General features: G+C 39.0%; 1 protein-coding gene across 1 annotated transcript in view; it reads right to left on the reverse strand.

The window, feature by feature from the left end:
• Positions 1-24166, reverse strand: part of LOC127812958 (G-protein coupled receptor 1) — a 29778-nt gene extending 5612 nt beyond the window's left edge. The window contains exons 1-7 of the mRNA XM_052353580.1: positions 23842-24166; positions 4173-4204; positions 3909-4078; positions 3658-3761; positions 1514-1615; positions 1348-1404; positions 162-305 (exon numbers count right to left, since the gene is read on the reverse strand). Coding sequence (XP_052209540.1) covers positions 162-305; positions 1348-1404; positions 1514-1615; positions 3658-3761; positions 3909-4078; positions 4173-4204; positions 23842-24024 — 792 coding nt within the window. The 5' untranslated portion in view covers positions 24025-24166. The remainder of the gene's footprint in view (positions 1-161; positions 306-1347; positions 1405-1513; positions 1616-3657; positions 3762-3908; positions 4079-4172; positions 4205-23841) is intronic.
• Positions 24167-26953: the final 2787 nt, after the last annotated feature.

Here is a 26953-nt window from a genome sequence, read left to right on the forward strand (position 1 = left end):
TTGATAATAACCAAAACATAGAACACTATCAAAACATAACCACACGTAGAAAAAAACTACTAATGAAAACAATGACATCAAACTTCAAAGAGATATAACAGTTATTCATGATTGAAGAAGTAAAATATAGAACTTATTTGCAAATGGTTGGTAGAGTTTACCATGAGAGCAGCCATCCCAACATCAAGAAATGAAAGCCAAAAGATTTTATGGCCTGGTTCAATAAAATCATGAATTCGATTGATTGTGCCAAAAGTCCATGATCCTATCAAGATGAGAGGATAATAACCCCATCGATTTAATGCCTGTAAAATTTAAGCTCAAAAAGAAAAGTTAGAGGTGCTTCGCTTAGCTTTCTTATAGCGGTGCATTCAAAGACTTAGAGATGCATACCGGTAATAGATAATAGGTAAAGTAAATAAAAATCAAATGTCAAACTGCAAACAAATCCTAGGGCATCTACATACTGTGAGCACCATAATACAGCATTCTTTGCAGAAATACAATTTAACAAGGTTCTCTCATGCAAGGCAGTCAACAATCATCATGCAGGTAGAGAAAACCATACAGGTCTCCTGCATATGCTCTCTCTAATCACAGGAAGGTACTTGAGGCTATACCATATGAAGCCAAATACGAGTATCAGGCCTGATCCTATGGGTATGGTTTCATCATTGGGCCTCTTTCCAAATGTTATGGTGCTGGCATATGTATCCAAGAATTCAGAAACAAGTAGACAGACATGTCAATGTGAAAAAATATTTGGTATATTATTGTATGATTTTTTTTTTTTTTTGGGGGGGGAGATTTCTACCTCGTCCAGATGATAGAAACATTTCTTTCCTATCAAATACGAGTTTCTTTCTTCTAGTTGAAATATCGTTAAAAATTAGAGAATTAAAGTGTCTGGGTATAGGGATTGAACACAGTTTCAGTAGCCTTTGCCTTCTCAAATTCAGTGGATACAGGCACACGGAGGAATAAAAATTACATTGGAGCAATAAGCAAGGTAAAAGAGAAGTGTAAAAAGATTTTCAAAGAATTGATCTTATAATAATGCTGATCTCGTAAAACAGAAAATTCTGTGATCAAAAGCTAGCTTTAGCAGGGAGGGAAAGAAATCCTTGGATCAGAAATAGCAGAAGCACATGACAATTCAGTGACAAATCCAGACTGCTAATGCGCTATTCAGTGAGAAACATAAGTCCAAAAAGTTGAATGATATGGGGATGATGAGACATGCAAAAACAGTTAGTACAAGCTCAATTTTTATGAAGTACTTTTAAGAATAACAGCAGATCAGTAGTTCTAAATTATCAACAAAAACTATTTAACAGCATAGCACACCTTTGTATCTGCTCGTGCATCTTGTTGGTATGCACCATTTGACATGCCTACTGCCATCTGCAATTTCAAATTTTTTTCATTATGGCTTCAACAGATGTAGAAATGCATTTCAACAGCCAGTATAAGGGCAAAAACTAAAAAGGAAAATGAGTAATTGAGCACATACACGCCTTGCATTGTTTAGCATGCGTATCACTTGAAAGTACGTGATGCCATTGAAAGTAATTGCACCCCAGAGTGGCACATAAAATGTTATAAAGTCAACCACCTGTAGGACAAAGAGAATACTTTCACTCCATATGAACAAAGTTATGGCATTTCCTTACATGTTATATATACATCAAAGGATATTGAAATTTGAATATTACTTATTATTTTAATCCAAAATAATTAGGAACATGACATGCTAAGATGCAGCTGCCAAGATTTCGAGTCAGAATTCAATTTTTATTGCTCAAATACTGAGAAGAGCCTTTACAGTTTTTATTTACAAGGTGCTGGAAGGTCCTTCTGAGTATCAAAGGTCCGTCTCTGGGATACTATTAGTCACTAAAATGATGAAAGGCTACCACAGGAGGTAGACAGAGACTAAAGCAACCTAGATATAGTAGAGAGGGAATATTGGCCAAGCAAGGAATTGTTTGTGTGAGTTATTCCTAAGAATCCACAAATATCCTATTTATAGAGGATCATTATCCCATCTGCAGCAGGCACACATGCTCAAATGCTTTCAACCTTTGCAAGAAGGGTCACCTGAGCCCAAAATCTCTCCCTCAGGCTGGTTGGGGATGGAATCTCTCACGTGAAAGAAAGCAATTTCTAGAAGTGGAAACAGAGCAAGGTGGGCTGGTGCTGGGGTTTTGGTTTTTCTCACCTGGTGCCTGACTGCAATCTCCAATTAGGCCCCAAGCCCAGTTGAGGTAAAAAATTCAAATCACACCCCCACACAAAATGTGAACATGGATCTCCAAACCTGTTATTGTGGCCCTAAATTTGATTCAATCAAATATTATAAATAGAAAAATAAATACTTAACAAACAAGGCTCAACCTTTATTAGGGCAAGAATCACAAAGAAGAGAGATCAAATCTGAATGAAGTATACATATAAAGGGTATTATATGTATTACCTAGGGTGGGACAGATCAGGGTGCGTACATACCAACTTCACCTCGTCCCCAACTAGAACAATTCACAGAATGCCCAATCCTTGCCTCAAACACCCCCCCCCCCCCCCCCCCCCCCAAAAAAAAAAAAAAAAAAAAAAGGGAAAGAAAGGAAGGAAAAACGAGAAAGGGTAAAATATCCATCCCCAATTTCCTTGATGAACTATCAGCTTTGACCACCAAGCCACAAGACAGTAAATAGCCAGCCCCATAGGAGAAATCCCTCTGGAATATTCCTCTTGGAAACAAAGCAATGCTTCTTGTAAAAAGGCAAGCGCTCCCTTTATTTTGCAACTTTCAACAACACCTCATCTTCACACCAGCCATGAGGGAGGCGGTGTATGGTGCCTGGAGGATTGCTTTGAGTGTTACCAAGATGTCATGACATAACAGTCTTGTCAAAATTAGTGCAAAAGGAAGTCATTGCAAAGAGGTTCATGAAGAACTGGTGGTTGCTATAGCAACAGATCTTGAGTTGATGTATCATATCAGGTATCATGTCCCCAGGGCTCACCTGGGGCATTTGATCTTCGAATGTAGAGAGTGATCAAGACATTCTCTTCAGTCTTAGCAAAGCGCACTCATTCAACATGCCCCAGTAGCAATTAAGTACCCACGTTTTGTGTTTTGCGCACTTGCATGAGCAAGAGAAAGTGAGTAGTCGAATGTGTAACGTATGTAGAAGTACCTTTGTCTAAGCCAGCCTTCCCTCCAATAAATAAATAAGATAGTACCAAAGAGGCTCTGAATATACACTAGAAGTGATGAATTTTGTGGTATATTTAAATGGGATTAACTTGGATAAAATTTATCAGCTAGACTTTAACAGATTTACAAGTTTTGATAATTGTAACAGCAGGATAGGATATGCTTTTGCCTCCCTTCTCTGTGTAGCAAAGGCAAGAAATTTGAGCAATAAAGTAACTGATAACGTAAACAAGAAGTATATTGGAGTTTACTATATTGAACAGAGATTTTATATACTCAGTCAGTACAACAACAACAATCACAAGCCTTAATCCCACTGGTGGGGTTGGCTAGATGAGTTCTAGACCTCCAGTTTATATATTCAACCAGTTTGAAAAATAAATCGAGATAAGAAATTGAGTCAGAATGTGTAGAAGCAAATTCTATGCCTTACCTACCTTTCCTGTGCGCCCCATTTGTGTCCAACACCACGTACCTAAACCACTTAAATGCCCATGGTCATTACCAAAGGAGCGTATGACTGTCATGACTAGGGAAGTTCCTGTTGAAATAATTAAAATAGCTACAATAAAGCATTTTTGAAAGAAACTGAAGAAACATAAGTACAAGTGAAGCAATAATTAATTTCATAACAATTCTGAAAGAAGACTTTTTTTTTCTCTCTTTGAGGTAAAAGATAATAGCATACCCCAAACATATAAATGAAAAATGGGCTCCATATCTTCAACATCTGTTTTGTGTCTAACAACTGTACGATGAAGAGTAAAGGCAATACTGGTAGTCCACAGGAAAGAAGCCACACAGAAGAAATGGGTGCTATAGCCCTGAGCATAACAAAAGAATCCTTTAGATGGATCCCTGCAAAAAGGGAAAGAACCTATCAGCAACTGCCTCATTCTACTAGATAGATTCTGACAATGACAATAATTTCACTTGAAACTGAGATGCATACCCAACAATGCTAAAGAAGCTGTACAGCATATCCTGCAGGAAATGGAAACAAACAGATTAGTCATAGAATAATTTCTGAGCATCTAACAGAGGAAATGAATAGGGTAGACATACAGCATATCCAATGCTCAGATTTTCAAGATAAAAGGTATAAAGTAGCACGATAAATTTACCATGCATAATACACAAAACAATAGCATAAAGTGATGTTTCAAGCTCACAAGTTTTGTAGAACTGCCTTCTTCTATGTATATTAGATATTATTTTTATGAGGCCGAGAACTTCTTTTCAGTTAGTTATCCAGATTTGTTTAATACTAGCCTTTTTTTTCTGTAAATTTGTTTAATACTAGTTAAAAAAATAAAATTTCTACTCAGCAAAGAAAAAGGTAAAATTTCAGGGTACCATTAAAAAATTTTACATCGCATTTTCAATTATACATTAGATCGGCCCTTATTGATATATTTCCATTATTTCCCTTTTATGAATGAGAGATTCATTAACCAATTTCACATGATTGGATTCAAGGTCTCAAGTAGTCAAATTGCTTAACGACTTTCACAAAACACAACATACTAAAAGAAGGATGAAATGAGTTAAGGACCGACAGACAGTAGTCAATTAAAGTACTCTAGAGCAGAAATAAACTTAAAAACTGTAGTTTACAAAAAAGGTCAAAGCTACATGTTTGTTGTTATTTATATGCCCACTACAGTCATAATTAAAATGTTTCTAGTTCTTTTCTCTTTATGGATCAGAACAGAAGCATTAACCAATACCAAGTCCCAAGTGATTGCTAACCAAGAAGCAAATAGGTTTCTAAAAGGTGCCATGTTCTTTTTAGACACCTAAACAGACATGACACTCGTTTGGCACTTCCAAGTAAGAGTTAAACATGCGTCCAATCATGTACTATATATTTTACTTTTCTTTAGATGGGACAGTTGGGAAATATCTGTATCCATCCCTTGACACATAAAACATATTACAAGTTTCAAGAAAATAACATAAGATCAAATAATAAAATGGAAACAATATGGATTCAGCCTCTAATTCTAAACTCTGTTTGCCTTACAACTTTTTAAATTTAAGAAGATTAGAACATGAGTTATCCAATTTGTTCATGGACATAGCTTTCTATAAAAGATATGGTAACCTTTTGTTCATACTTATTTTCCAATCAGAAAAATATGGAATTTAATTTCCCACTGTTCCGATATAAAAAAAAAGTACAAAAAAAAATATCCTACTAATTGTGTGCTACCATAGTTCGTAATTTTATGGTACGCAATTTTTTTGTGACTATATGATAATTAATAAGTTACTGAAATGACTTTTTTTATTCAATTAGTGTTATTCTCCAATTCTTTACTATCTCTGAATCAAATATCATCAAGATACAAATATTTTTTTAAATCAAATATTAATGTAGGGCATCCCTAGTGCATGGGGCTCCCCACTTTGTGTGGGTTCAGAAGGGTTGCTTTAGTATGTTGTGTTACCCTTTTCTTTGCAAAGAGACTGTTTCCACAACTCAAACCATGGCCTCCTAATCACAAAATAGCAGCCTTACGGTTGCTATCCAAGCAGCAACCATACCCATAAATCAAATATTACAATAGATGAGATTTAAATATTTTGGCTTCCGTTTTCTTGTGTGTCCATATTATCATATCATATCCTAACCCTTCTTAGGTTGGAGAATAGTAGGAATTCTTTCAGAAATACACAACATACTAGAGAAGAAAGTGTAAATGTAAAACAGGAGATTGTTTGTTGTAGTAATATTTGATGACACAAGCCAAGAGCACCAAGTCTACAACAAAAACAACAACAATCACATTGTCACAAGCCTTAATCCCACTAGGTGGGGTTGGCTACATGAATTCCAAGCCAAGACTAATGTGGAAATATCCACAAGAGGAGAAGTAAAATAGGACAAAGCCATAGAAATTCCACTATATCAAAATGTGAAAGGATTACACATCAATGTCACACTCATAGGGTTTACCTAGGGTTGAGAATGGGATTTGGAGGGAACAGAAGTGAGAGAATAGAAAGGGAGGGAGAAATCAAAAGGAGGAGGGAGGATTTCAGAAGAATGGAGGGAGAATTAGAAGAATTAAGAGAGAGACATAATTCAAATTCATTCATAAACTGCATATTCTCTATTCTACAGCCTATTTATAGGTTATTACATTCATGAATCATGCTAGATGTACACCCATTTTATACATCTTGAGCTACATAAGGGGGTATTATGATCAAAATACCCTGCGCCTCACACGCGCCTCTATGTGCTCATGAGGGGTTTTTTTGTCATAATACCCTCTTATGTAGCCCAAAATGTACAAAATGGGTGTACCAATAGCATTTTCCTACATTCATACAGCTATTAACAAACTAAAGTACACACTACACAGCCTAAGGTACAATTAAGGGAAAATACAAGCAAAAGAACAATTACAATTGTGCCTTCTTCGTCATCCAATTCCTGCTGATTCTTCTTCTTCGTTTTCGTTCTCTACTCCTTCCATGTTCATTAATTGTCTTTGACATTAGTGGTCGGGACTAAATTTATCTCCACACTTATAACATAGTCCTAACTTCCTTCCCTTCTCCATAGAAGATGATTTGGTTGCATCAGGGTTTGGATAAACCTTAGAATTCACATTTACTTGATTCCCTTCAAATGGTTGATATAACAAAGGCTGAGTTTCCGTTGAGATCATGTACTTATTAAAAATCGCTTCCAATGTAAGCTCCTGTAGCTTTGCCTTCGTTGTGATCATGTGCTTATTAAAAATCGCTTCCAAAGTAAGCTCCTATAACTTTGCCTTCTCAGCAGCCTGCTTAACAGTACCAGGCTGCCTCATTTTTACAATTGGCCTTAGTTCATCCTTGAGGCCACTAATGAAACTGGAAACAAAGTAGTGCTCTATTAAAACTGGCTGGGAATTCAACATGATAGATCTTAGTTCTTCAAACCAAATCTGATACTCCGTCACAGATTCATCTTGTTGAAGTTTGTTAAATTCTTCAACCAAGTCAGTCATTGTCTTCTCTCCAAACCAGTCACATAGATCCTTCACAAACTCAGTCCAATTGGCCTCATGCCTCCTCATCTCCTTCCAGCCTTGATACCACGAATCAGCAGTATGGTTTAGATAAGCAGCTGCAAGGTTAACCCTCTGTCTTTCTGGTATATTGTAATGCTGAAAAAATCTCTCGCATCTGTGGATCCACCATCTCGGTTTGGATCCTTCAAAAACTAGTATCTTCAACCTTGGCATGGAAGTACTATGTGTGGTTTGAGAAGAACCTCTTACCTAGACTGCCAACTCTTCAATCAGTAATCCCTCAAAAGTAGTTCGAGGAGGAATCTTGTCTCCATGCAAGATTGGATCAAAAGCAGATCTCGGCAGAAATTCCAACCCAAAAACTCAAGGAAGAAGTTTGTCACCAGGCAGGATTGGATCGGAAACCGACCTTGGCGGAAAAACTGCTGCAGAACGCAATTGAGGCAGTAATGTCGACAGAATGTTGAACACGCTGTCTATTCTCTAACCATATTGATCCATCATCTCCTTGTGCCTCTTCAATTCCCTCTGCATACTCTCTCGAGATGCAGTAAGATCCTCTCACACGTTCTCCCGTATGGTCGAGATGTCCTCCCTGCAGCGGGTCACAGCCTCCTAAGTCCGTAACATCCCCATTTCCAGTGCCTCCATCCTCAACTCGAGCTATTTCATCCTTGTGCCTTCCACCGTTTTACTTCCTCCAAAGAATTGTTTCTGAAACTGCTTCCGCTGCGTTAACTCTTCCTCTTAAATTTGATCGACTTTGTTGCAGCTTCTTGAGAGTTGCCTACTATCCGATTTAATAACCTAGATCCAATTGCCACTATTTGCCTACTTTGCCTCAATCGCCATTCAAATTCTGTAAGCCTAATTGGCTGCACAACTTTGATACCTCCTAAACCTAATCAAGTTTCTTCGGCCTTCAAGTTCACCTACTATCAACTTCCAAATTCACTGGAATCCTTTGCCTTAGTTATGATGCAGTAGCTAAGGACCGTTGCCGTCTTAATTTCAACTTCTTGAGAGTTCGATTGGCTCTCGTTGCAACTTCCTGTGAATTGCCGACTCTCAATTTTGCGAAATCGCCTTTATCACTTCCAGCGACCTAGATCCAATCGCTCTGGAACAACAACTGAAATTGCTTGGGTTTGCTTCACCTTCACACACCTTCAAATATGAGCCAAGAATTAGCTAAATTCACAACCGCGAGACTACCTCTTGCTTCGCCTTTGAGATTTGAACCGAGAGTCACTTTACTCTGATTTGCCTTCGAATCTGAATAGGAAGTGCCAAAATTCACAGCCAAGAATCGTCAGAGGTTGCCTAGCTTTGCTTCGTGTCAGAAATCTCAAGGGTCAAGGAATCACCCAATACCACCTGAATTACAACTCTATGTTGCCTTCAACAGTCACCTGAATTCCACTTTGGTAACCACCTTCTTGAATCGTCCAGATCCAAAGTCAGTAGCTGAGGACAGCCTCGCTCTGATACCACAATGTCACACTCCTAGGGTTTACTTAGGGTTGAGAATGGGATTTGGAGGGAACGGAAGTGAGAGAATAGAAAGGGAGGGAGAAATCAAAAGGAGGGAGGATTTCAGAAGAATGGAGGGAGAATTAGAAGAATTAAGAGAGAGACATAATTCAAATTCATTCATAAGCTGCATATTCTCTATTCTACAGCCTATTTATAGGTTGTTACATCCATATAGTTAGTAACAAACTGAAGTACACACTACATAGCCTAAGGTACAATTAAGGGAAAATACAAGCAAAAGAACAATTACTACTAATGCCCTTGGGGTCATGACAATCAAGTAGTTCTGAATTATGTGATCCAACAAATAACCAAACTAATAAATAAAGGCAGATTGCAGAAGACTAATTATCATAATTGCATTTCCCGTAATCCTGTTTTGGATGGCTTGAGATGGCCACAACTGCCATACTAGAGGCAAACTGAAGTGTCCACCTCAAGCTCCATTCTTCATTGCACATCCCAAATGTTCTTCCAACATATTAGATCAGTATGATGAATATTTGAGACCAGGTTGTTGAAATAGATCTCGCCAAATTCACACACACACGATTTCCTCTCACAGCTGAACACAACCCTTCACTACTTAACCCAGAACCGAAACCAGAAAGATACAAGAACACAACATCAAACCACAAGCACTCACACAACAACAAAAGGATTTATCCTGGTTCGGAACTCTTGGAAGAGATCCTACATCCAGACTGTTATGACCTTGCTTTCACTATCTTGAACAAACCGGAATACAAGATTACATATGATGTTCGCACACCCTCAGCCCAATTACCAGACTAAGAACTAACCAGAGATTACAAAGAAATACCCTTTACTCTCACATTTGACAGCACATACTCTTCTCACAAGATAGACCGCAAAACCTTCTACACTAAGAGACACTCAAGCCCTTCTATTTATAGTACATAGAGGGCGAGAATACAAGATAGCAAAAATAACCGCCTACTGCTATTACAAGACTGCCCCTGATTTACATGCTTCTAGAAGTTTTATTGTAACAACTTCTAACTAACACTATACAATTGAGCCCTAGACTAATCCTTAAGCAAATATTTCAACAAATTCTCCACCATTTGCATAGGATTTGATTGCTTCAGGATAGCCACTTGCATGTAAACCATACCTGACTCGATCATCACCTTCACCAGCTTCTTCAGTCATCTGGAGCAACTTCAAACAATGCTTTAGCTTTGCCATAGGAATTGCCTTTGTAAAGATATCTACAGCATTATCAGTACCTGCAACTTTTATCAGAAAAATTTCCTTTTTATCTAATATCTCTCTAATAAAATGATGCTGCACATCTATATGTTTTGTCCTTTCATGATGAGCTTGGTTTTTAGACAAATGTATGGCACTTTGACTATATCACATCAAAGTGGCACACACTATAGATCCTAATAGCTCACTAGTTAAACCTTTCAACCATATTGCTTCTTTAATTGCTTCTGAAACTGCTATGTATTCAGCTTCAGTAGTTGATAAAGCTACTACATGTTGAAGGCTAGATTTCCAGCTGATAGTAGAATTCCACAACTTAAATACATAGCCAGTTGTGGACCTTCTTTTATCTAAATCAGCAGCATAATCAGCATCTGAATACCCTATAATGCTGGCTGATTCTTCTATATTTGCTCCACCATAAGACAATACCATGCTGCTAGACCCTTTAACATATCTAAATACCCACTTAACTGCATTCCAATGTGCCTTGCCTGAATTTGCCATGAATCTGCTTACCACACTCATTGCATGAGCCAAATCAGGCCTAGTGCACACCATGCTATACATTAGACTACCCACAGCACTAGCGAAAGGTATTTTAGACATTTCCTTCCTACTTTCTTCATCTATTGGAGACTGATCAGCAGATAATTTGAAGTGTTGAGCAAAGGGCATATTTACTACCTTTGCTTCTGTCATACCAAACCTTTTAATTATCTTGTCTAAATAGGATTTTTGGGATAGGTACAATTTTCTATACTGTTTATTTCGGGAAATTTCTATCCCTAGGATTTTCTTTGCCTCTCCTAGCTCCTTCATCTCAAACTCAGACTTCAATTTCAGCTTCAGCAGCTGAATTTCTTTCTCAGATTGACTTGCTATAAGCATGTCATCTACATAAAGGAGCAAGAAGATTGAAATACTAGGAGAAATATGTTTAAAATAAACACAGCTATCATAAGAACTTCTTTTATACCCTTGGTTGATCATCACCAAGTCAAATTTCCTATACCATTGCCTTGGTGATTGCTTAAGTCCATAAAGAGACTTCTTAAGCAAACACACCTTCTCAACCTTTCCTTTAGACTCAAAACCTTTTGGTTGATCCATTAATATCCTCTCCTCTAAATCTCCATGAAGAGAAGCTGTGGTAACATCCATTTGCTCTAATTTTAAGTTTAAGTGGGCAGTTATAGCAAGCAGAACTCTAATTGAGGTATGTCTCACAACTGGTGAGAAAACCTCATTAAAATCTATACCTGGGACTTGTGTGAACCCTCTAGCAACTAACCTAGCCTTATACCTAGGTTTTGAATTGCTTCCAGCACCCTCCTTGATTTTATAAAGCCATTTACAACTTACTACCCGCCGTCCTTGAGGCCTATCAACCAGTATCCATGTCTGGTTCTTCCTTAAGGATTCTATTTCAGCTTTCATGGCTCCTATCCATAATTTTGCATCTTTTGATGTCATTGCCTCATCAAATGAGAGAGGTTCTTCACCTGCAGCTTCTGATGCACTCGTCAGAGCATATGCCACAAGGTCTGCAAATCCATATCTACTAGGCGGCCTTCTGTTTCTAGGTTGTCTATCCCTAGCCACACTATACCTAGAGATATCTGGCTGATCACCTATACTGGAATCAGCATCACTCTCTTCCTCACTTTCTTCATATTGGGCAGAATCTTGCTCACAGGAGCCCTCCTAGATATTTTCAGGAGCTGCTTCTTGGACTTCGATGCCTATGGACTTAGGTTCTTCTCTCAAGACTGACTGGACTTTTATTTCTGATACATCCATGGTTGATTCTTCATCAAATGTCACATCTCTAGAGATAATAGTCTTAGGCCCTTCTTCATCAAGGTTCCATAGTTTATAGCCTTTAACTCCAGTGGGATATCCAATGAATAGACATTTCTTAGCCCTAGGATCCAGCTTACCTTGCTTTATATGAGCATAGGCAGGACACCCAAATACTCTTAGGTGGTCTAAGGATGGTTTGTGACCTGACCATCTTTCATAAGGAGTTTTAAACTCAATTGCAGCAGATGGTGATCTGTTTATCACATATGCTGCAGTTGTTACAGTCTCCCCCCAGAAAGATTTAGGTAATTTTGCATGAAATAACATGCATCTCACTCTTTTCAATAGAGTTCTATTCATCCTTTCAGCCAACCCATTTTGTTTTGGGTTTCCTGGGACTGTTAAGTGCCTAACTATTCCACTATCTTTGCACATTTGAGAAAATTCTTTATTGCAAAATTCTAACCCATTATCAGTCCTAATGGTTTTAATAGACTTCCCCATTTGGTGTTCTATCATCTTTTTCCATGCTTTAAAAGCTTCAAAGGTTTGATCCTTAGTCTTTAGGACATATACCCACACCATCCTAGAATAGTCATCAATGATAGATAAGAAATACCTAGAGCCTCCATGAGATTGGACTTGAGATGGCCCCCAAATATCTGAATGTATGTAATCTAATGGAGATTTGGGCGAATGGATTGCTTTCTTGCTAAACTTAACTTTGGCAGCCTTTCCATAAATGCAAGTCTCACATTTTTCGAGTCCTGCAACCTGCCTACTAACCAGAATGCCTTGATTTGCTAGCTCCTTAAGGCATTGTTCACTAATATGTCATGTGACATCCTTAAATACCACAATCTAGCCTGTGACCGGGCACTATTGTTAGCCATAGCGGCTTCCCCACATAGAGTGGTTGCTTGCAGAATGTAAATACCATTCTGAAGAACTGCTTTCATACATATCAGAGAACCCTTGGATATCTTCAAGACTCCACCATAACCCTTAAAACTAAGGCCATTTCTATCCAGTTCTCTGAGAGAAATTAAATTTCTCGAGTTCTGGAACATGTCTTACAGCTGTTAGGGTTCTGAATGATCCATCATTCATTTTAAGTCTTATATCCCCAATCCCTAATACTTTGCATTCATGATTATTTCCTAGCAAGACCTTCCCACCATTAGATTCTTGATAATTTTGAAACCAATATCTTTTAGAAGTCATATGGAATGAGCAACCGGAATCCATGATCCAGTCAGGGTTTTCTATGCTTTCGGAGGCAACCAGTGCATCAGCACTCTCATACCCGAATTCACAAACACTGCCTCCTTCAGCAGATTTTTCTTGATGATCTTTTCTTTTCTTAGGGCAATTTCTTTTAATGTGGCCCTCCTCGTGACAGTGATAACATTTAATAGGCCTTTTTCCAGATTTTGACCTAGACCTTGACCTACCTCTTCCCTTGTTATCTTTCTTATCATTTTTAGACTTGACAGTGAGGGCATCTCCTGGGGATAATTTTCCTTCTACCTTATTCTGCAATTCTTTCAAGTTTAGGGCCCCTATTACATCATCTAGAGATAATGTATCCCTCCCATGTTTTAAAATATCAACAAAAGTCTCATACGTCCTAGGAAGAGAATGAAGTAAGACTAATGCCTTATCTTCTTCTTCATATTTCACGTCTATGTTCTCAAGATCAAGGCAGAGTTTGTTAAACTCATCCATATGATCTTGTAACTTCTTACCATCTTGCATTTTAAAAGTAAAGAACCTGGCTTTAAGGTAGAGGCGACTGGATAATGATTTCGTCATGTATAAGCTCTCCAGCTTGAGCCATATCTCTGCAGCAGACTTCATCTTGGACACTTCTCTTAAAACTTTGTCGCCGAGGCTTAGGATTAAAGTGTTGTATGCCTTCTTGAGAATCTCTTTCTTTTGTTCTACCGAGTAGTTCTTAGGCATCTTGGCTTCACCTTCTAGTGCTTCCTCAAGGCCAAGATTGCCGAGGAGAGCACTCATCTTCATCTTCCAGAGGGCAAAGTCATTTTGCCCATCGAATTTCTCGATGTCGTGTCTGGACGAAGAGGGAATGGATGCCATGACTGCCTCTTTGGGTCGAACTTCCTTTCTTGATCGCTTCTTGGAATCTTGAGTGCGAAAAACAGCGGTGGCTCTGATACCAGGTTGTTGAAATAGATCTCGCCAAATTCACACACATGATTTCCTCTCACAGCTAAACACAACCGTTCACTACTTAACCCAGAACCGAAACCAGAAAGATACAAGAACACAACATCAAACCACAAGCACTCACATAACAACAAAAGGATTTATCCTGGTTCGGAACTCTTGGAAGAGATCCTACATCCAGATTGTTATGACCTTGCTTTCACTATCTTGAACAAACCGGAATACAAGATTACATATGCTGTTCGCACACCCTCAACCCAATTACCAGACTAAGAACTAACCAGAGATTACAAAGAAATACCCTTTACTCTCACCTTTGACAGCACATACTCTTCTCACAAGATAGACCGCAAAACCTTCTACACTAAGAGACACTCACGCCCTTCTATTTATAGAACATAGAGGGCGAGAATACAAGACAGCAAAAATAACTGCCTACTGCTATTACAAGACTGCCCTTGATTTACATGCTTCTAGAAGTTTTATTGTAACAACTTCTAACTAACACTATACAACTGAGCCTTAGACTAATCCTTAAGCAAATATTTCAACACAGGTTCTTCAAACAAACCTCAAATAAATAAATAAAGTGATAGGTTTTAGCTTGGTACGTGTTTTCCACAGGAATGCCTGTTGAGCTTCCTTTCGGTCTTTTTTTGAAAAAGAAAATGCTTCTGTGAGATCTCAAATAAAAGACAAATTTAGCAGCAGGACATGACTTGCACTAGTTCTGGAATGATGTCAATAGCAAATTGAAGTGTATTAACAGTGGTCAATGTATAAATTGCAGCATAGTGATGCAAATGGAAGTAACAGATACATATTATACATAAATAATGTATAGAAAGTTTTAGAGTCTCTTAACTATTGTAAAAACTTCTTTCTTTCTTTCTATTTTTTGATTAAATATGATTGGTAAGGAGCATCTGAGGCAACAAAACTAAGCATACAGGTTAGTAATAAAGAAAAAAAGGGGGGGGGGGGGAACTAAAGAAAGCAATATCACAATAAGGGCACTATTTCCTTAAAAAAATAGTAAGAAATCAAAGTTCCTCCACCTCAAACAAGAGCCCATTCAACACCTAGGACACAACATTGATGTCACGGTCTGCCCGTGATTGGTTTGCTCTCCTAATTCCGATGTGAATTAGGAAGGTGCAGGAACAGAACAAGAACAGAGATAAAGAGAGAAGGGAGAAATGAGAGAGAGTTGAGAGAATTTGGAAGAAAACTCAGAACTCAAATCATCGATAATCCTCCAAGAGAGCCTTGGAGAGAATATACAATCAATTGGGATGGTAGACACTGCCACAGCAGATTCTATTCTCCCCTTTCTGTTGTAACCAACCTTTTTGTCCTATTCCAGCCCTTATACGTGGACACCTATAGGTTTAACTAACTCTTAACGGTAAATGACAGCAGTAAAGAAATAGCAAAAAATTACAGCTGTAAAAGAAATTATAAGTTCTGTAATCTGGGCACTTCTCGTGATAATTTCCCCCGCTTAACAAATTTCTTGTCCTCAAGAAATCCTAAGGAGGCTGGCAGATCTTGGGAACTATTTGAGTAGATTAGGCAGGTACTCCCAGGTGTTGCTTCTTGTTGATCCCTCCTTCCACTTTACTAACACTTGTATGAGTGGGACTCCTTGACTGTAAACCACTCTCCTGTCTAGTATAGCATCTGGCTCTTCCACCCTACCCCCCTCCTTAGGAAGTGAGGGCAATGTTGGATGCACTTGCTCTATGCCCAATGACCTCTTCAAGAGGGAGACGTGAAAAATGGGGTATATCTAGGATTCTTCAGGGAGTTGCAATCAGCAGGCTACCTTCCCTACCTTAGCCACTATAGGAAAGGGCTCATAATACCTAGGACTAAGTTTAGATACCTGCCCTCGAGTGATTGATTTCAGATGGGAGTGTTTCAGCCTCAGATACTCCTTCTCCCCCACTACAAACTCCCTGTCACTCCTCTTCCGATTAGCAACCTGTTTCATTCAGTTCTAAGCTGATGCCAACTCCTACTTCAGCTATTGTAATACCCTTCTCCTCTGTTGCAAATACTCCTCAACTGAGGCTGCAGAGGTGTGCTCCCCTATAGCTGGTAAGAGAGGGGGTTTGTACCCAAAGAAAGCCTCAAATGGGGACATTTTCAAAGAAGAGTGGTGGTTAGAGTTATACCACCACTGAGCCAAAGAAAGCCACCTATGCTAGCCTTTAGGTTGCAGGAAACAAACACACCTCAAATATGTTTCTAGACTTTGATTCACCCTCTCAGTTTGCCCATCTGATTGAGGGTGATAACCTGTAGACATATTCAACTTAGTTCCCAGTGCCTTCATGAGTTCCTACACAAGAGGCTTGTGAAAATCTTATCACGATCCGATATTATCAACTTAGGAACCCCATGTAATGCCACCACCTGATCCATAAAAACCCTGACCACCTCTTAGGCTGTGTAGGGATAGGCAAGCCCTATAAAATGGGCAAACTTGGTTAATTTGTCAACGATTACCAAGATGTTGTCCTTCCCTTTCGACTTTGGCAACCCTTCAATAAAATCCATTGACACACTGGACCAAGCTTGGTCGGGTATTGGCAAAGGTTGCAAGAGCCTGGGGTAAGCCACATTTTCATACTTGCACCTCTTGCAAGTGTCACAAGCTAACACAAACTCCTTTACTTCTGTCTTAAGCCTTAGCCAATGGAATAGTTGTCTCACCTGAAGATATGTGTTTTGAATCCCAAAATGTCCCCTTACTGGAGATTCATGCAGGGCTTGCAAAATCTTTCTCTTGAGGCCTGCACTATTACCAATCACAATCCTGCCATCATACCTTAATAATCCATCCACCAATGTGTACCCCTCAATCTCCTTAGGTCCTACAACCAATTTTTCCAACACTTCCCTCACTTTTTAATCTCCCTCATAACTATGTATTACCTCCACGCACCATTCTGGAATTACAACAGTCATAGCTGCATTACCTCCCTCTTCATGGCACCTAGAAAGTGAATCCGCTGCCACATTTTCTTTACCCTTCTTATACTATATTGAGCAATCCAAACCCATCAGCTTGGCCATCCTCTTCCTTTGCAACTGAGTTTGAAGTTTCTATTGCAGCAGAAACTTTAAACTTTCATGGTCAATCTTGATTACAAATCTGCCTCCTTCCAAGTAATGTCTCCATCTATCAACCGCCATCAACACAACTATGAATGCCTTCTCATATATACTAAGCCCCTAATGTTTAGGGCTCAAGACCCGACTTAGGAACGCCAGTGGTCTCCTCTCTTGCACCAAGACTGCCCCAATACAAGACCCACTCGCATCTGTTTCCAGCACAAAGGGTTTCTTGAAATCTGGCAATTCTAATATTGGCACCCTACACATGGCTTCTTTCAGCCTCTCGAAGGTCTCTTCTACTTCAGGGCCAGCTGAACCCCCCTTTCTTTAGCAAATCGGTTAAGGGTTTGCTAATGGCTCCATACTTCTTTACAAACCGGCGGTAGTATCCGGTTAGTCCTAAGAATCCCCTTAGGGCCCTCACAGTGGTAGACCTTGGCCAAGTCACCATGGCCTCTACCTTTCTTGGGTTGGTACTAACTCCTTCCTTTGATATGATATGCCCCAAACATTCCACATGTCCTTGACCAAATGCACACTTAAATTTCTTAATAAAAAGCTGGTTAGATATGAGGATATCAATAGTGGTTCTAAGATGAATCAAGTGTTGGTCAAAGGTAGGGCTATAGATGAGTATGTCATCAAAGAATACAAGTATAAATTTTCAAAGATGGGATTCAAAAATTCTGTTCATGAGGGATTGAAAAGTGGTAGGGGCATTGGTGAGCCCAAATGGCATCACCAAGAATTCAAAGTGCCCATGATGAATCTTAAAAGCTGTTTTATGGATATCCTCAAGTTTCATCCTAATTTGGTGATAACCCGAACATAAATCAAGCTTAGAAAAGAATTGGGCACGATGAAGTTCATCCAAAAGATCTTCCACTAAAGGTATAGGAAATTTATCCTTGATGGTCATAGCATTAAGTTGGTAAAAATCCACACAAAATCACCATGATCCATCCTCTTTTTTTTTTACTAATAAGACAGGAGAAGCAAAAGGGTTTTGGCTAGGTCTGATGATGGATTGTTGGAGCATGTCCCTCGCCATCTTCTCAATCTCATTCTTTTGAATTGGGGGGTAATGATAGGATCAAATGTTATCAAGCTCTGTCTTTGATTTTAGAGGTCAAATAATCTGGTTGTGGGTAGGGATTTAGGATCAAGGAAAATATCCTCATACTTTACCAGCAATTTATTAATGAGTTCTAAGTGTTATACTTGATCTGGAATTCCTTGGGGTGTGCTAACTGTCGGGCAAATCTCACCCTGCATCATTTGATTGCCATGTCCTTCCTCCATGGCCACAATTGAAAAGAGGTGTGCCAACTGATTCCACTTTCCTTTGAATACTCTTTGCAACCGTTTCCAAGAGATCATTTTACATGTTCCAATCTCCTTTTCCCCAGATAAGGTCATCCTCCTTCCTTCTTTCTCAAAGGATACCTCCATTCGGTTAAAATCAAAGCTAATGGAGCTTACCCCATTCATTCAATCCACTTCGAGAACCACATCACAACCCCCTAACAGCAACAATCTCAACTCTGCCTCAAATTTCTCCCCTTACATCTCCCAGCAAAAGCTATTGCAGGCTAACTTACTCAACACCCTTTGGCCATTGACCATTGTCACACTCAAGAGAGGTGTCCCTGTGAGTGGACACTTCAACTTTTTGGTCGTGCTTTCATCAAAAAAGTGGTGGGTACTCCTACTGTCTATTAGAATCATGAGGTTGCAACCCTTGACTTCCCCCCCCCCCCCCCTTAATGATTTTGTTGTTAGCTACTCCTTTCAAAGCGTGAATGGATATCTCTCCATTATCTTCCACCTCTATATCCTCACAATCCACTTCCTCTGCCTCCTTTAATTCATTCTTTTCATCCCCTTCTAGCAATAAAATCTACCTTTTGCACTGATGACCGTGGTGGTATTTGTCCCCATAATGAAAACAAAGGCCAACTAGCCTCCTTTGTTCCCTCAATTGCTCCCCAAAAGGTACTAAACTCAAACCCACCACATTCTTACTCCCATTGTTTACCTTCACTAGTTCCCAACTATATCCCTTTCCCCCCAAGTTAGAGGCTCCAGCAACCATTCCCCTTGTTTGTTGCCTCTGTTTTTTTAATAGAGCCTCCACCACCAATTCATGTAGATGAGCACACTCTTTGTTGCTTGTTCTACGTTTGAAGTCTCAACACCTTCACCATAGGTCTCATCATTGAGTCCGCTCAAATAACTTGACACGAAATAGGTTTCTGATAGATGCGGGTTATGTTGGATCATGAAAGACTGCAGCTCCTCAAAACACATCTAATAGGACTCTACACTCCCGATTTGTTTGAGTTTATTGAACTCTGCCATAATATCCACCATGCTCCTCTCCCCAAATCTTTCAGACAATTTCTCCGAAAGCTCCACCCAAGTGCAATTTCTCCTCAGCCTTACACACACCTAATACCAGGCATCAACCACTTCATTGAAGTAGGCTGACACCAATGATACCCTCTACCCCTCGGGAATGTTATACCAATTGTTGTTGCCAAAAATACAACAATTAAATTTTATGGTGTGGAACCCACTTGAGCTTAGTGTCAGAGGAAATAAGGTTGTTGTAAGTAAAGTTGTCGTAAGGGAGTTGCCACAAGGCTGCTTGCCTCAAGGAAGTTCGCCACAAGGCTCTCGCTGCAAGGATGCTTGCCTCAAAGATTTCGCCGCAAGGATCTCGCCACAAGACTATCGTCGAAAGGATCTCGCCATAAGGATCTCTCTACAAGGACTTCGCCGCAAGGATCTCGTCGCAAGGACTTCGCTACAAGACTTTCACCACAAGGACTTCGCTGTAAGGATCTCCCCACAAGGACCTTGCCACAAGGCTCTCGCCAAAAGGATATTGCCTTGTTGATACTCCAGGATGGGTTAGAAGGCTTGCGGGAATCCTTGCCCACGACGACCCTCCGATGCCTAAGTCAGTACCAGATGAAGATAATTGTTCACAAAAGCAGTAAAAATGTAGTCAATGTGTCGAAATTTTACCGAATTCGAAAGCCCCCTTCAATGTCCTGTAACTAGGTATTTATAGGGCGCGCTTCTCAAGAATTCCTGGTGTTGACACATGTCGCTTGTTGAGTGGGGAGTTTTGGTTTGGACGAGAAGAGACTCTTGCCGCAAGCCTCCTTGCCGCGAGACCATATGCCTTGCTGCCGCAAGGCTTCCTTGACCGCGAGCCTCCCTTGGCCACGAGGCTCCCTTGGCTGTGAGCCCTTGCCGCGAGGCTCCCAAGGTCGCAAGCCTCCTTGCTGCGAGGCTCCCATGGCCATAAGCCTCCTTGCCGCGACGTTTCCATGGCCACAAGGCTTCGGCCTCAATTCTACATGCCACGAGCCTTTCTTTTCCGCCAGCCACTCGTCGTCACGAGACCAGGTTGCCACAAGGTCCTTCATGCCGTAAGCTATTACTGAGAGCCCTATCGTTGCCGCGAGCCTCCACTTTGCCATGTGCTCACTACCATGATGATCCGTCTTCAGGCACACTTCCGCAAAGTCTTGTTTAGGGATTATTTTGCTTCAAAAAATCCCATCTTCTCTAAGTAGTACAACACCAATCAAACATTCTTTCACATTTTCTCAGCCACCAGTGGGGATTAACTCTCTCGAATGTGGGAATCTCCATCTGAGGCATGGGAAAACCCCGGGTGGTGGGGATTAATTGGACCATCCCTTCCTTGGTCCAGTAATCCTTCCAACTCCTCTTCTGGTTCAACCTCAATCTTCGAGGTGCCCTGTCCCCTATACATCGTATTCCTCTATAAAATTGGCTTTCTTCTCTCTCTAGGAGGGAAATCGAGAGACAAACTTACTCTGTTCTGGCGAGCAAACATTACCATAAATTGTTGCATTTGGGCTCCCAGATCTTCTCTCACCCTCGCTATGGAGCCTTCCAATCTTCGCTCTAAACCCTCCATGGAACTCTCTACCTTGCGATCCAATGCCACGATTGCTTCATGACTCTGAGTAGCTCCTAACTCCAATTGCTCAATTCGATTATGGGTATCGGCCATAGTCGAGCTGAACTATTGTAGCTTCGACTCTAAGTTTTTCATGCGAGTTCCCTTCACCATCGCCTTTATCCACAGTGCACCAGCCAAGGATGGTGGCTCTGATACCAAATTTTTCACAGTTTGGCCACGATTGGTTTGCTCTCCTAATTCCGATCTGAATTAGGAAGGTGCAAGAATAGAACAAGAACAGAGAGAAGAGAGACAGAAGAGAGCAGGGAGAAATGAGAGAGAGTTGAGAGAATTTGGAAGAAAACTCATAATTCAATCCATCAATAATCCTCCAAGAGAGCCTTGGAGAGAATATACAATCAATTGGGATGGTAGACGCTGCCACAACAGACTCTATTCTCCCCTTTCTGTTGTAACCAACCTTTTTGTCCTATTCCAGCCCCTATAGGTTTAACTAACTCTAACAGTAAGTGACAGCAGTAAAGAAATAGCAAGTTACAGCAGTAAAGAAATAGCAAAAAATTACAGCCGTAAAAGAAATTAAAAGTTCTATAATCTGGGCACTTCTCGTGACAATTGAGGATAGCAAGGTGTAGTTCTCCGAGCAGGCTTAAACTTTTCCTTGTCCTTCCTACACCCTAGTTCACAGCAGCTTTTCTCATCATTAGCTAACAATAAGCCAGAACAAATTTTAAGGAATGATCACACTCTATGACCACTTCAGCCATTAGAGGAGCATCAAGCATGTGCCTTTACATATACAGTACAAAATGAAAGACATGTTTCCCACTTCATCAAGTTATCAACGGCAAAATCTTCAGATTTTCACTCAAGATCACCCTGCAAGCAATAACTGCCCTAGGTTGAAGGTAAGGTTGATGGTGTCAATAGCCTTCTAGAAATTACAGTTGGCAATGATAGCACAAAAACCACTGGAACTGCCACTGGAAAGAAGAAGAGCTAAGGATATTCAAAGAGAAGAAAGTGGAGGTTGAGAATCAGAGAAATTGGAAGATCTGAAAGTCCATTGCAATCATCCATTGATGAATGTATACGGGGCCGGATAGCATAGAGGTGTGGTCATGAATCATAGCCTGATACTCCACTAAGGGGGTGGCGCATCATCATGGAGGCCTAGGCCAGAAGTGGAGTGATGCCAATGTCATTGGATCAAGGGATCATGTAGAGATAGAAAAACAAGTTGTTGTGGCCAGTTACAATTATCAGTTTATGGAAGTCTAAACAACATATTTATAGTGAGAAGGATTAGAGGAAAAAGGAAAAGACAACATCAAGGGGCATGATCATGAGTCATGGCCTAACACTCCAATAGTTGGGTGACCACATCAATCATAGAGTGAGTGAGCCAATAGTGGAAGAGTGGCACCAATGTCTCTAGATTTTGTGGATCATACGCTATAATTCACTTTGTGTAGGTTATGGAAAAGATCGTGCATCTTTTGGATCTTCTTTCTGTGAACCTGTCAAGGTAAGAATTGTTTGCTAGAAGGATCCATGCTTGATGACCCTTAATTCTGAACTCCATTCCACAAGACCAAAAAGTGCCAAGTGAATGAGATCCTAAACCCAGACCCAATCCAGGATGTTGGAGCCATCCTTCAATGAGAGATCAGAATGGAGGCCAGCATACTAGGAACATGGCTCCAGGTGATAAATAGTGTGGTACCTTGGCAAGGAATTCCTAAGAGAAAGTATCTTTACCCTTATGGTGAGCAACTGGTACTTGAGTGAAAAATTCCTAAGGTCAAGCCAAGGCAATGTAAATAACCAAAATTTGGTCCAAGTTGAGGCAGAAAATATCATACATTTGGTCAAATTCATGGAGAGAAGATTATAATTGGAGATATCAAGGAGATCAGATCGTATCCCCAAATGGAGAGCACCTAGATCTATGCTTGATGCCTTGAAACGAGGCTCATGGGGCTCTGCACATGCTGTGCACAGAACAGTATAGTCATATGCATGGAACTGTCATGTCTTGAATTGGAGTGATACACAAACCCACAAAGGCTACATTGGCAGAGTACTTTCAAAACAAATACCATCTAGAAAAGGTAGTCTCCCTTTACTGATTTGCAAAGTGGAGTTGTAGACTGAACATTCTACAGAATGCCATTTTCATTAGTACAAGCGATCCCGGTGCATTTTTGTGACTGCGATCAGGAAAAGCTCAGGAGATAAACCTAATTTAAGGGAGAGTTACCACACCAAGTATCGTGTCAAAAGTTCATCCCATGCCCCCTCCCCATTTCCCATCGCAAAGCTCGTGATAAGATTTGAAAATATTAGCCCTTAAAGATCTATCTATTTGGAAAATCCCAACTCAAACGGAAATGAGCAATCACCGTTGCGAGACGGGAACTCGAAACAATTTAAGTTAACCAATGAAGAATTTAGGATCAATTAAGTCGAAGCTCCAGAAGTCCAGTAGCCCTTTAAAATCGATGGCAGCAACTTACTAATAGTAGACTATTTACACGCATACCTAGCAATAGATGTAAACCTTTTGAGTACACTACCATTCAACAAAAATGCGAACCTTCAATTTTCACAAGAAAACTGCTGGTTGGCTATTTAGGAAGCCAATAGACGAACCGGAGCAAACCAAACCCTAGAGAAGGTGCATATTATTGAGAAAAACAAAAGCGAGGAGGAAGAAAACGTACGGAGAGGGCGAGGAAGAAGACGAGCTTGAAGGAGAACTTGCGGAGCTCCTTGAAGCAGAGGTAGCAGAGAACTATGAATGCAGAGCCAAGCAAGGAGAGGGTCGAAGCTCCGGTGTTGACCGCCATCAGAATCTTACGATCGCTTACCGTCAAATTCCCCATCACCGCCTGCAAAGTCGCCATCTCTGTATCTTCTTCTTGACAAACACGAAAGTGATTACTTCTGTTGCTTGTTTTGGGTTTGCGTTTCAACGATGGCTGAGAGAATGATTGAACGAAATGGGGCTCCGGGAAGAACCCGAAAGGGCAAATACACGTCACTATTACACAACCGCCTTCTTAGTTCTAACCTTCAACCTACTTGAAGTATTTTTTTAAATATCTTTTATGTATTTTGTTTGAAAAGTAAAATTTAATTATGAATTCATAATTTTTAAATAATTTTATTACTACATTCAATATTATTTTGTTTAAAGTTCTCTACAAAAAATTAAAAATAAATTATAACTATCAAACACTCTCTAATAAATTTTTATTTAAATTTTTTTACATGTGCATAGTACATGTCACCCTTAATTCATATATATACATATATTTATAAAACAAATTAATTAAAAATATAAAATATTGTATATTTAAGGATAAATTACATCCAAATCTTCTATAATTTGAGTCATTAGTTAAAAAGAGTTTTTATACTTTAAAATTGGTTTTGCAGGTGGTTGAGGTTTAGTTGTTGAATCATGTTAGATGTACATCACTTTTGTACATCTTGGACTACATAAGAAGATATTATGACCAAAATATCCCTCTCCTCACATGCACATCACGCGCCTCTATGCACCTCATAAGAGATTTTTTTGTTATTAATATATCTTTATATAACCCAAGATGTACACAAAGGTGTACAAATAATATTTTCCTTACTTGTTTAGCCCACAGTGGAGGTGTTCAAATTCTGGATGTAAGGAACTTAGGACAAACCAAAATTTAATCCAAATTTGATTCAAATTTTAATTTCAACTAATTTTTTATCTCGTCTAGTTTGGGACCAGTCTAACATTAAAAAATAATTGAAAATAAATAATATTATTTAATAATAATATAATATATATAGTATATTATTAAAGTGTAAACTAATTTATTCTTGTTTAAATTTGTTTAATGAAAATTTTTGTTTGGATGATGTATATAAATATGTATTTAAAATTTTATATTAAAAGATAAGAAAAAAAAATAATTCATGACCTAACCAAGCTAGTGTAGTTTGATTTAAGGTCATTCTAGTTCAATCCAAATCAAATGAACGCCTCTACGGCTCCTCTTTTTATTGCTAACGTCATTAGTAAAATGTTAATTAATTCAAAATGAAACTAACTTTAACTAAAAGCAAAAGACTAAAAAATACAAAAATCAACAAAGCTAACCATTGACAATGGTTGTAATCGCAGGATAACTCATTGTCTCTTACAATAAGGGTAGGAGAGTGATGATTTTGATTTGAGTGAAATGACAATAAGAATGAAATTAAATTTTGACAAATATTAAGGGAATTTGAAAAAAATGAATCACTTAATTTACATTGTTATTTGGCTTGATCTTAAGCATAAATTAGAGTTTATGGAGTATTTCGAGTGAGAAAGGAGATGGTGCAATTTTGTTATTGAAAAATGTCATGTATGCTTTATATAATGACTATAAGCAAAAGTTAGCACCTCGAGGCGAAAGAGGAAAGTAATCTCAAGTTTCTATTTCAACTATTGTGGAGAATGTTGAGAAAAAAAAAAAATTATAAGAGCAAAGCTACTTATTTCTCGTTTCAAAAAACATATGTCTGCTAATAGTAGTGGTTTTACTTATGCGCATTTGGAATTGGATAAATATTTTAGTGAAGTATGCAAGGAGGATAATGATGACTTCAACATTTTGAAATAATGAAAAGTTAATTGTCATAGATTTTCTATTTTGTCATCTATGCCTCGTGATGTATTGGTTATTCTAATTTATATTGTTGTGTCCGAATCTACCTTCACCACTTGGAGTTGAGTACTTAATTCATTTAGGAGTTCTTTAACTGCTAAAGTTGTTGAAAGTTTGATTTGTACTCAATATTGGTTTCGGACATTTACCACCCCAATAAATGTTGAAAAAAATTTGGATAATGTTGAAAAACTTGAAAAAAGGTAAACTCAATTTTACGTTTTTTTTTAAATTCTAGTTAAATGATTGTTACTTTGAAATTAATTAATTAATTTCAAGTATTATTTTTAGAACTGTCAAATGTTATCATAAACAGCCCCACACATATGGAAAGTTAGAATTTTGAATATCTCATGCATTTGTTGCTAATGTTGTGTGCTCTAATGGTAGATTTGGAGGATGTCTCACGGTTTGTAATTAATGAATTCATCGTATCTTTGCATATATTAATAAAATGTAAGATTTTCTTCATTTATATTCTCTCAAATCAATTATATGAATGAGTCTCTAGATCTTATGTTTGAGAATCTTACTCTCAAGATGTTGAGACTGTGTGATAGGATTATTTGATAATATAAATTCTTAAACTATTCTTAGTCCTTAGATTTTTTGGATGGGGACTCAAATTAATTGAGTATGGATTAGTACAGGGGTTACTACCTCATTTAGTATGAAATACTGATGGGAGGATGGTGTCTCACGCGTCATATGGCATGAGATGTCGCTAGTAGACCTGTAGGCAATTGTTGGAGAACGATCAGCCGAATGTAATGCTGATGACTGACCACATGGTATGGTGAATAATGGTCAGATTGTCAAGTTACGATGGTGTTGCTAATCCTTAGAGTTGAACCAACATGGTTGTTTTTCGTATTGATGTGTGAGATTTGATGATGAACCGAACCGTCTAATTGGGAGGTAGAAATGTTTATCTATGTGGTTTTGTAATGCTAGCATATGAAGACAGGTATTGGGGATATAATCTGTTACCCTCGTCAATAATTGATGGGGTGAAAGTCCTATATAATCTACTATTAATATGACGGGATAGTCCTTGGTCATGACAGATTGAATGTTAGAAAATGAGTTTTCTGAAATGTTATCTAGTTACATTGATGAGGTCATATATATA

This window comes from Diospyros lotus, chromosome 11, assembly GCF_014633365.1.
Source record: "Diospyros lotus cultivar Yz01 chromosome 11, ASM1463336v1, whole genome shotgun sequence".
Taxonomy (NCBI): domain Eukaryota; kingdom Viridiplantae; phylum Streptophyta; class Magnoliopsida; order Ericales; family Ebenaceae; genus Diospyros; species Diospyros lotus.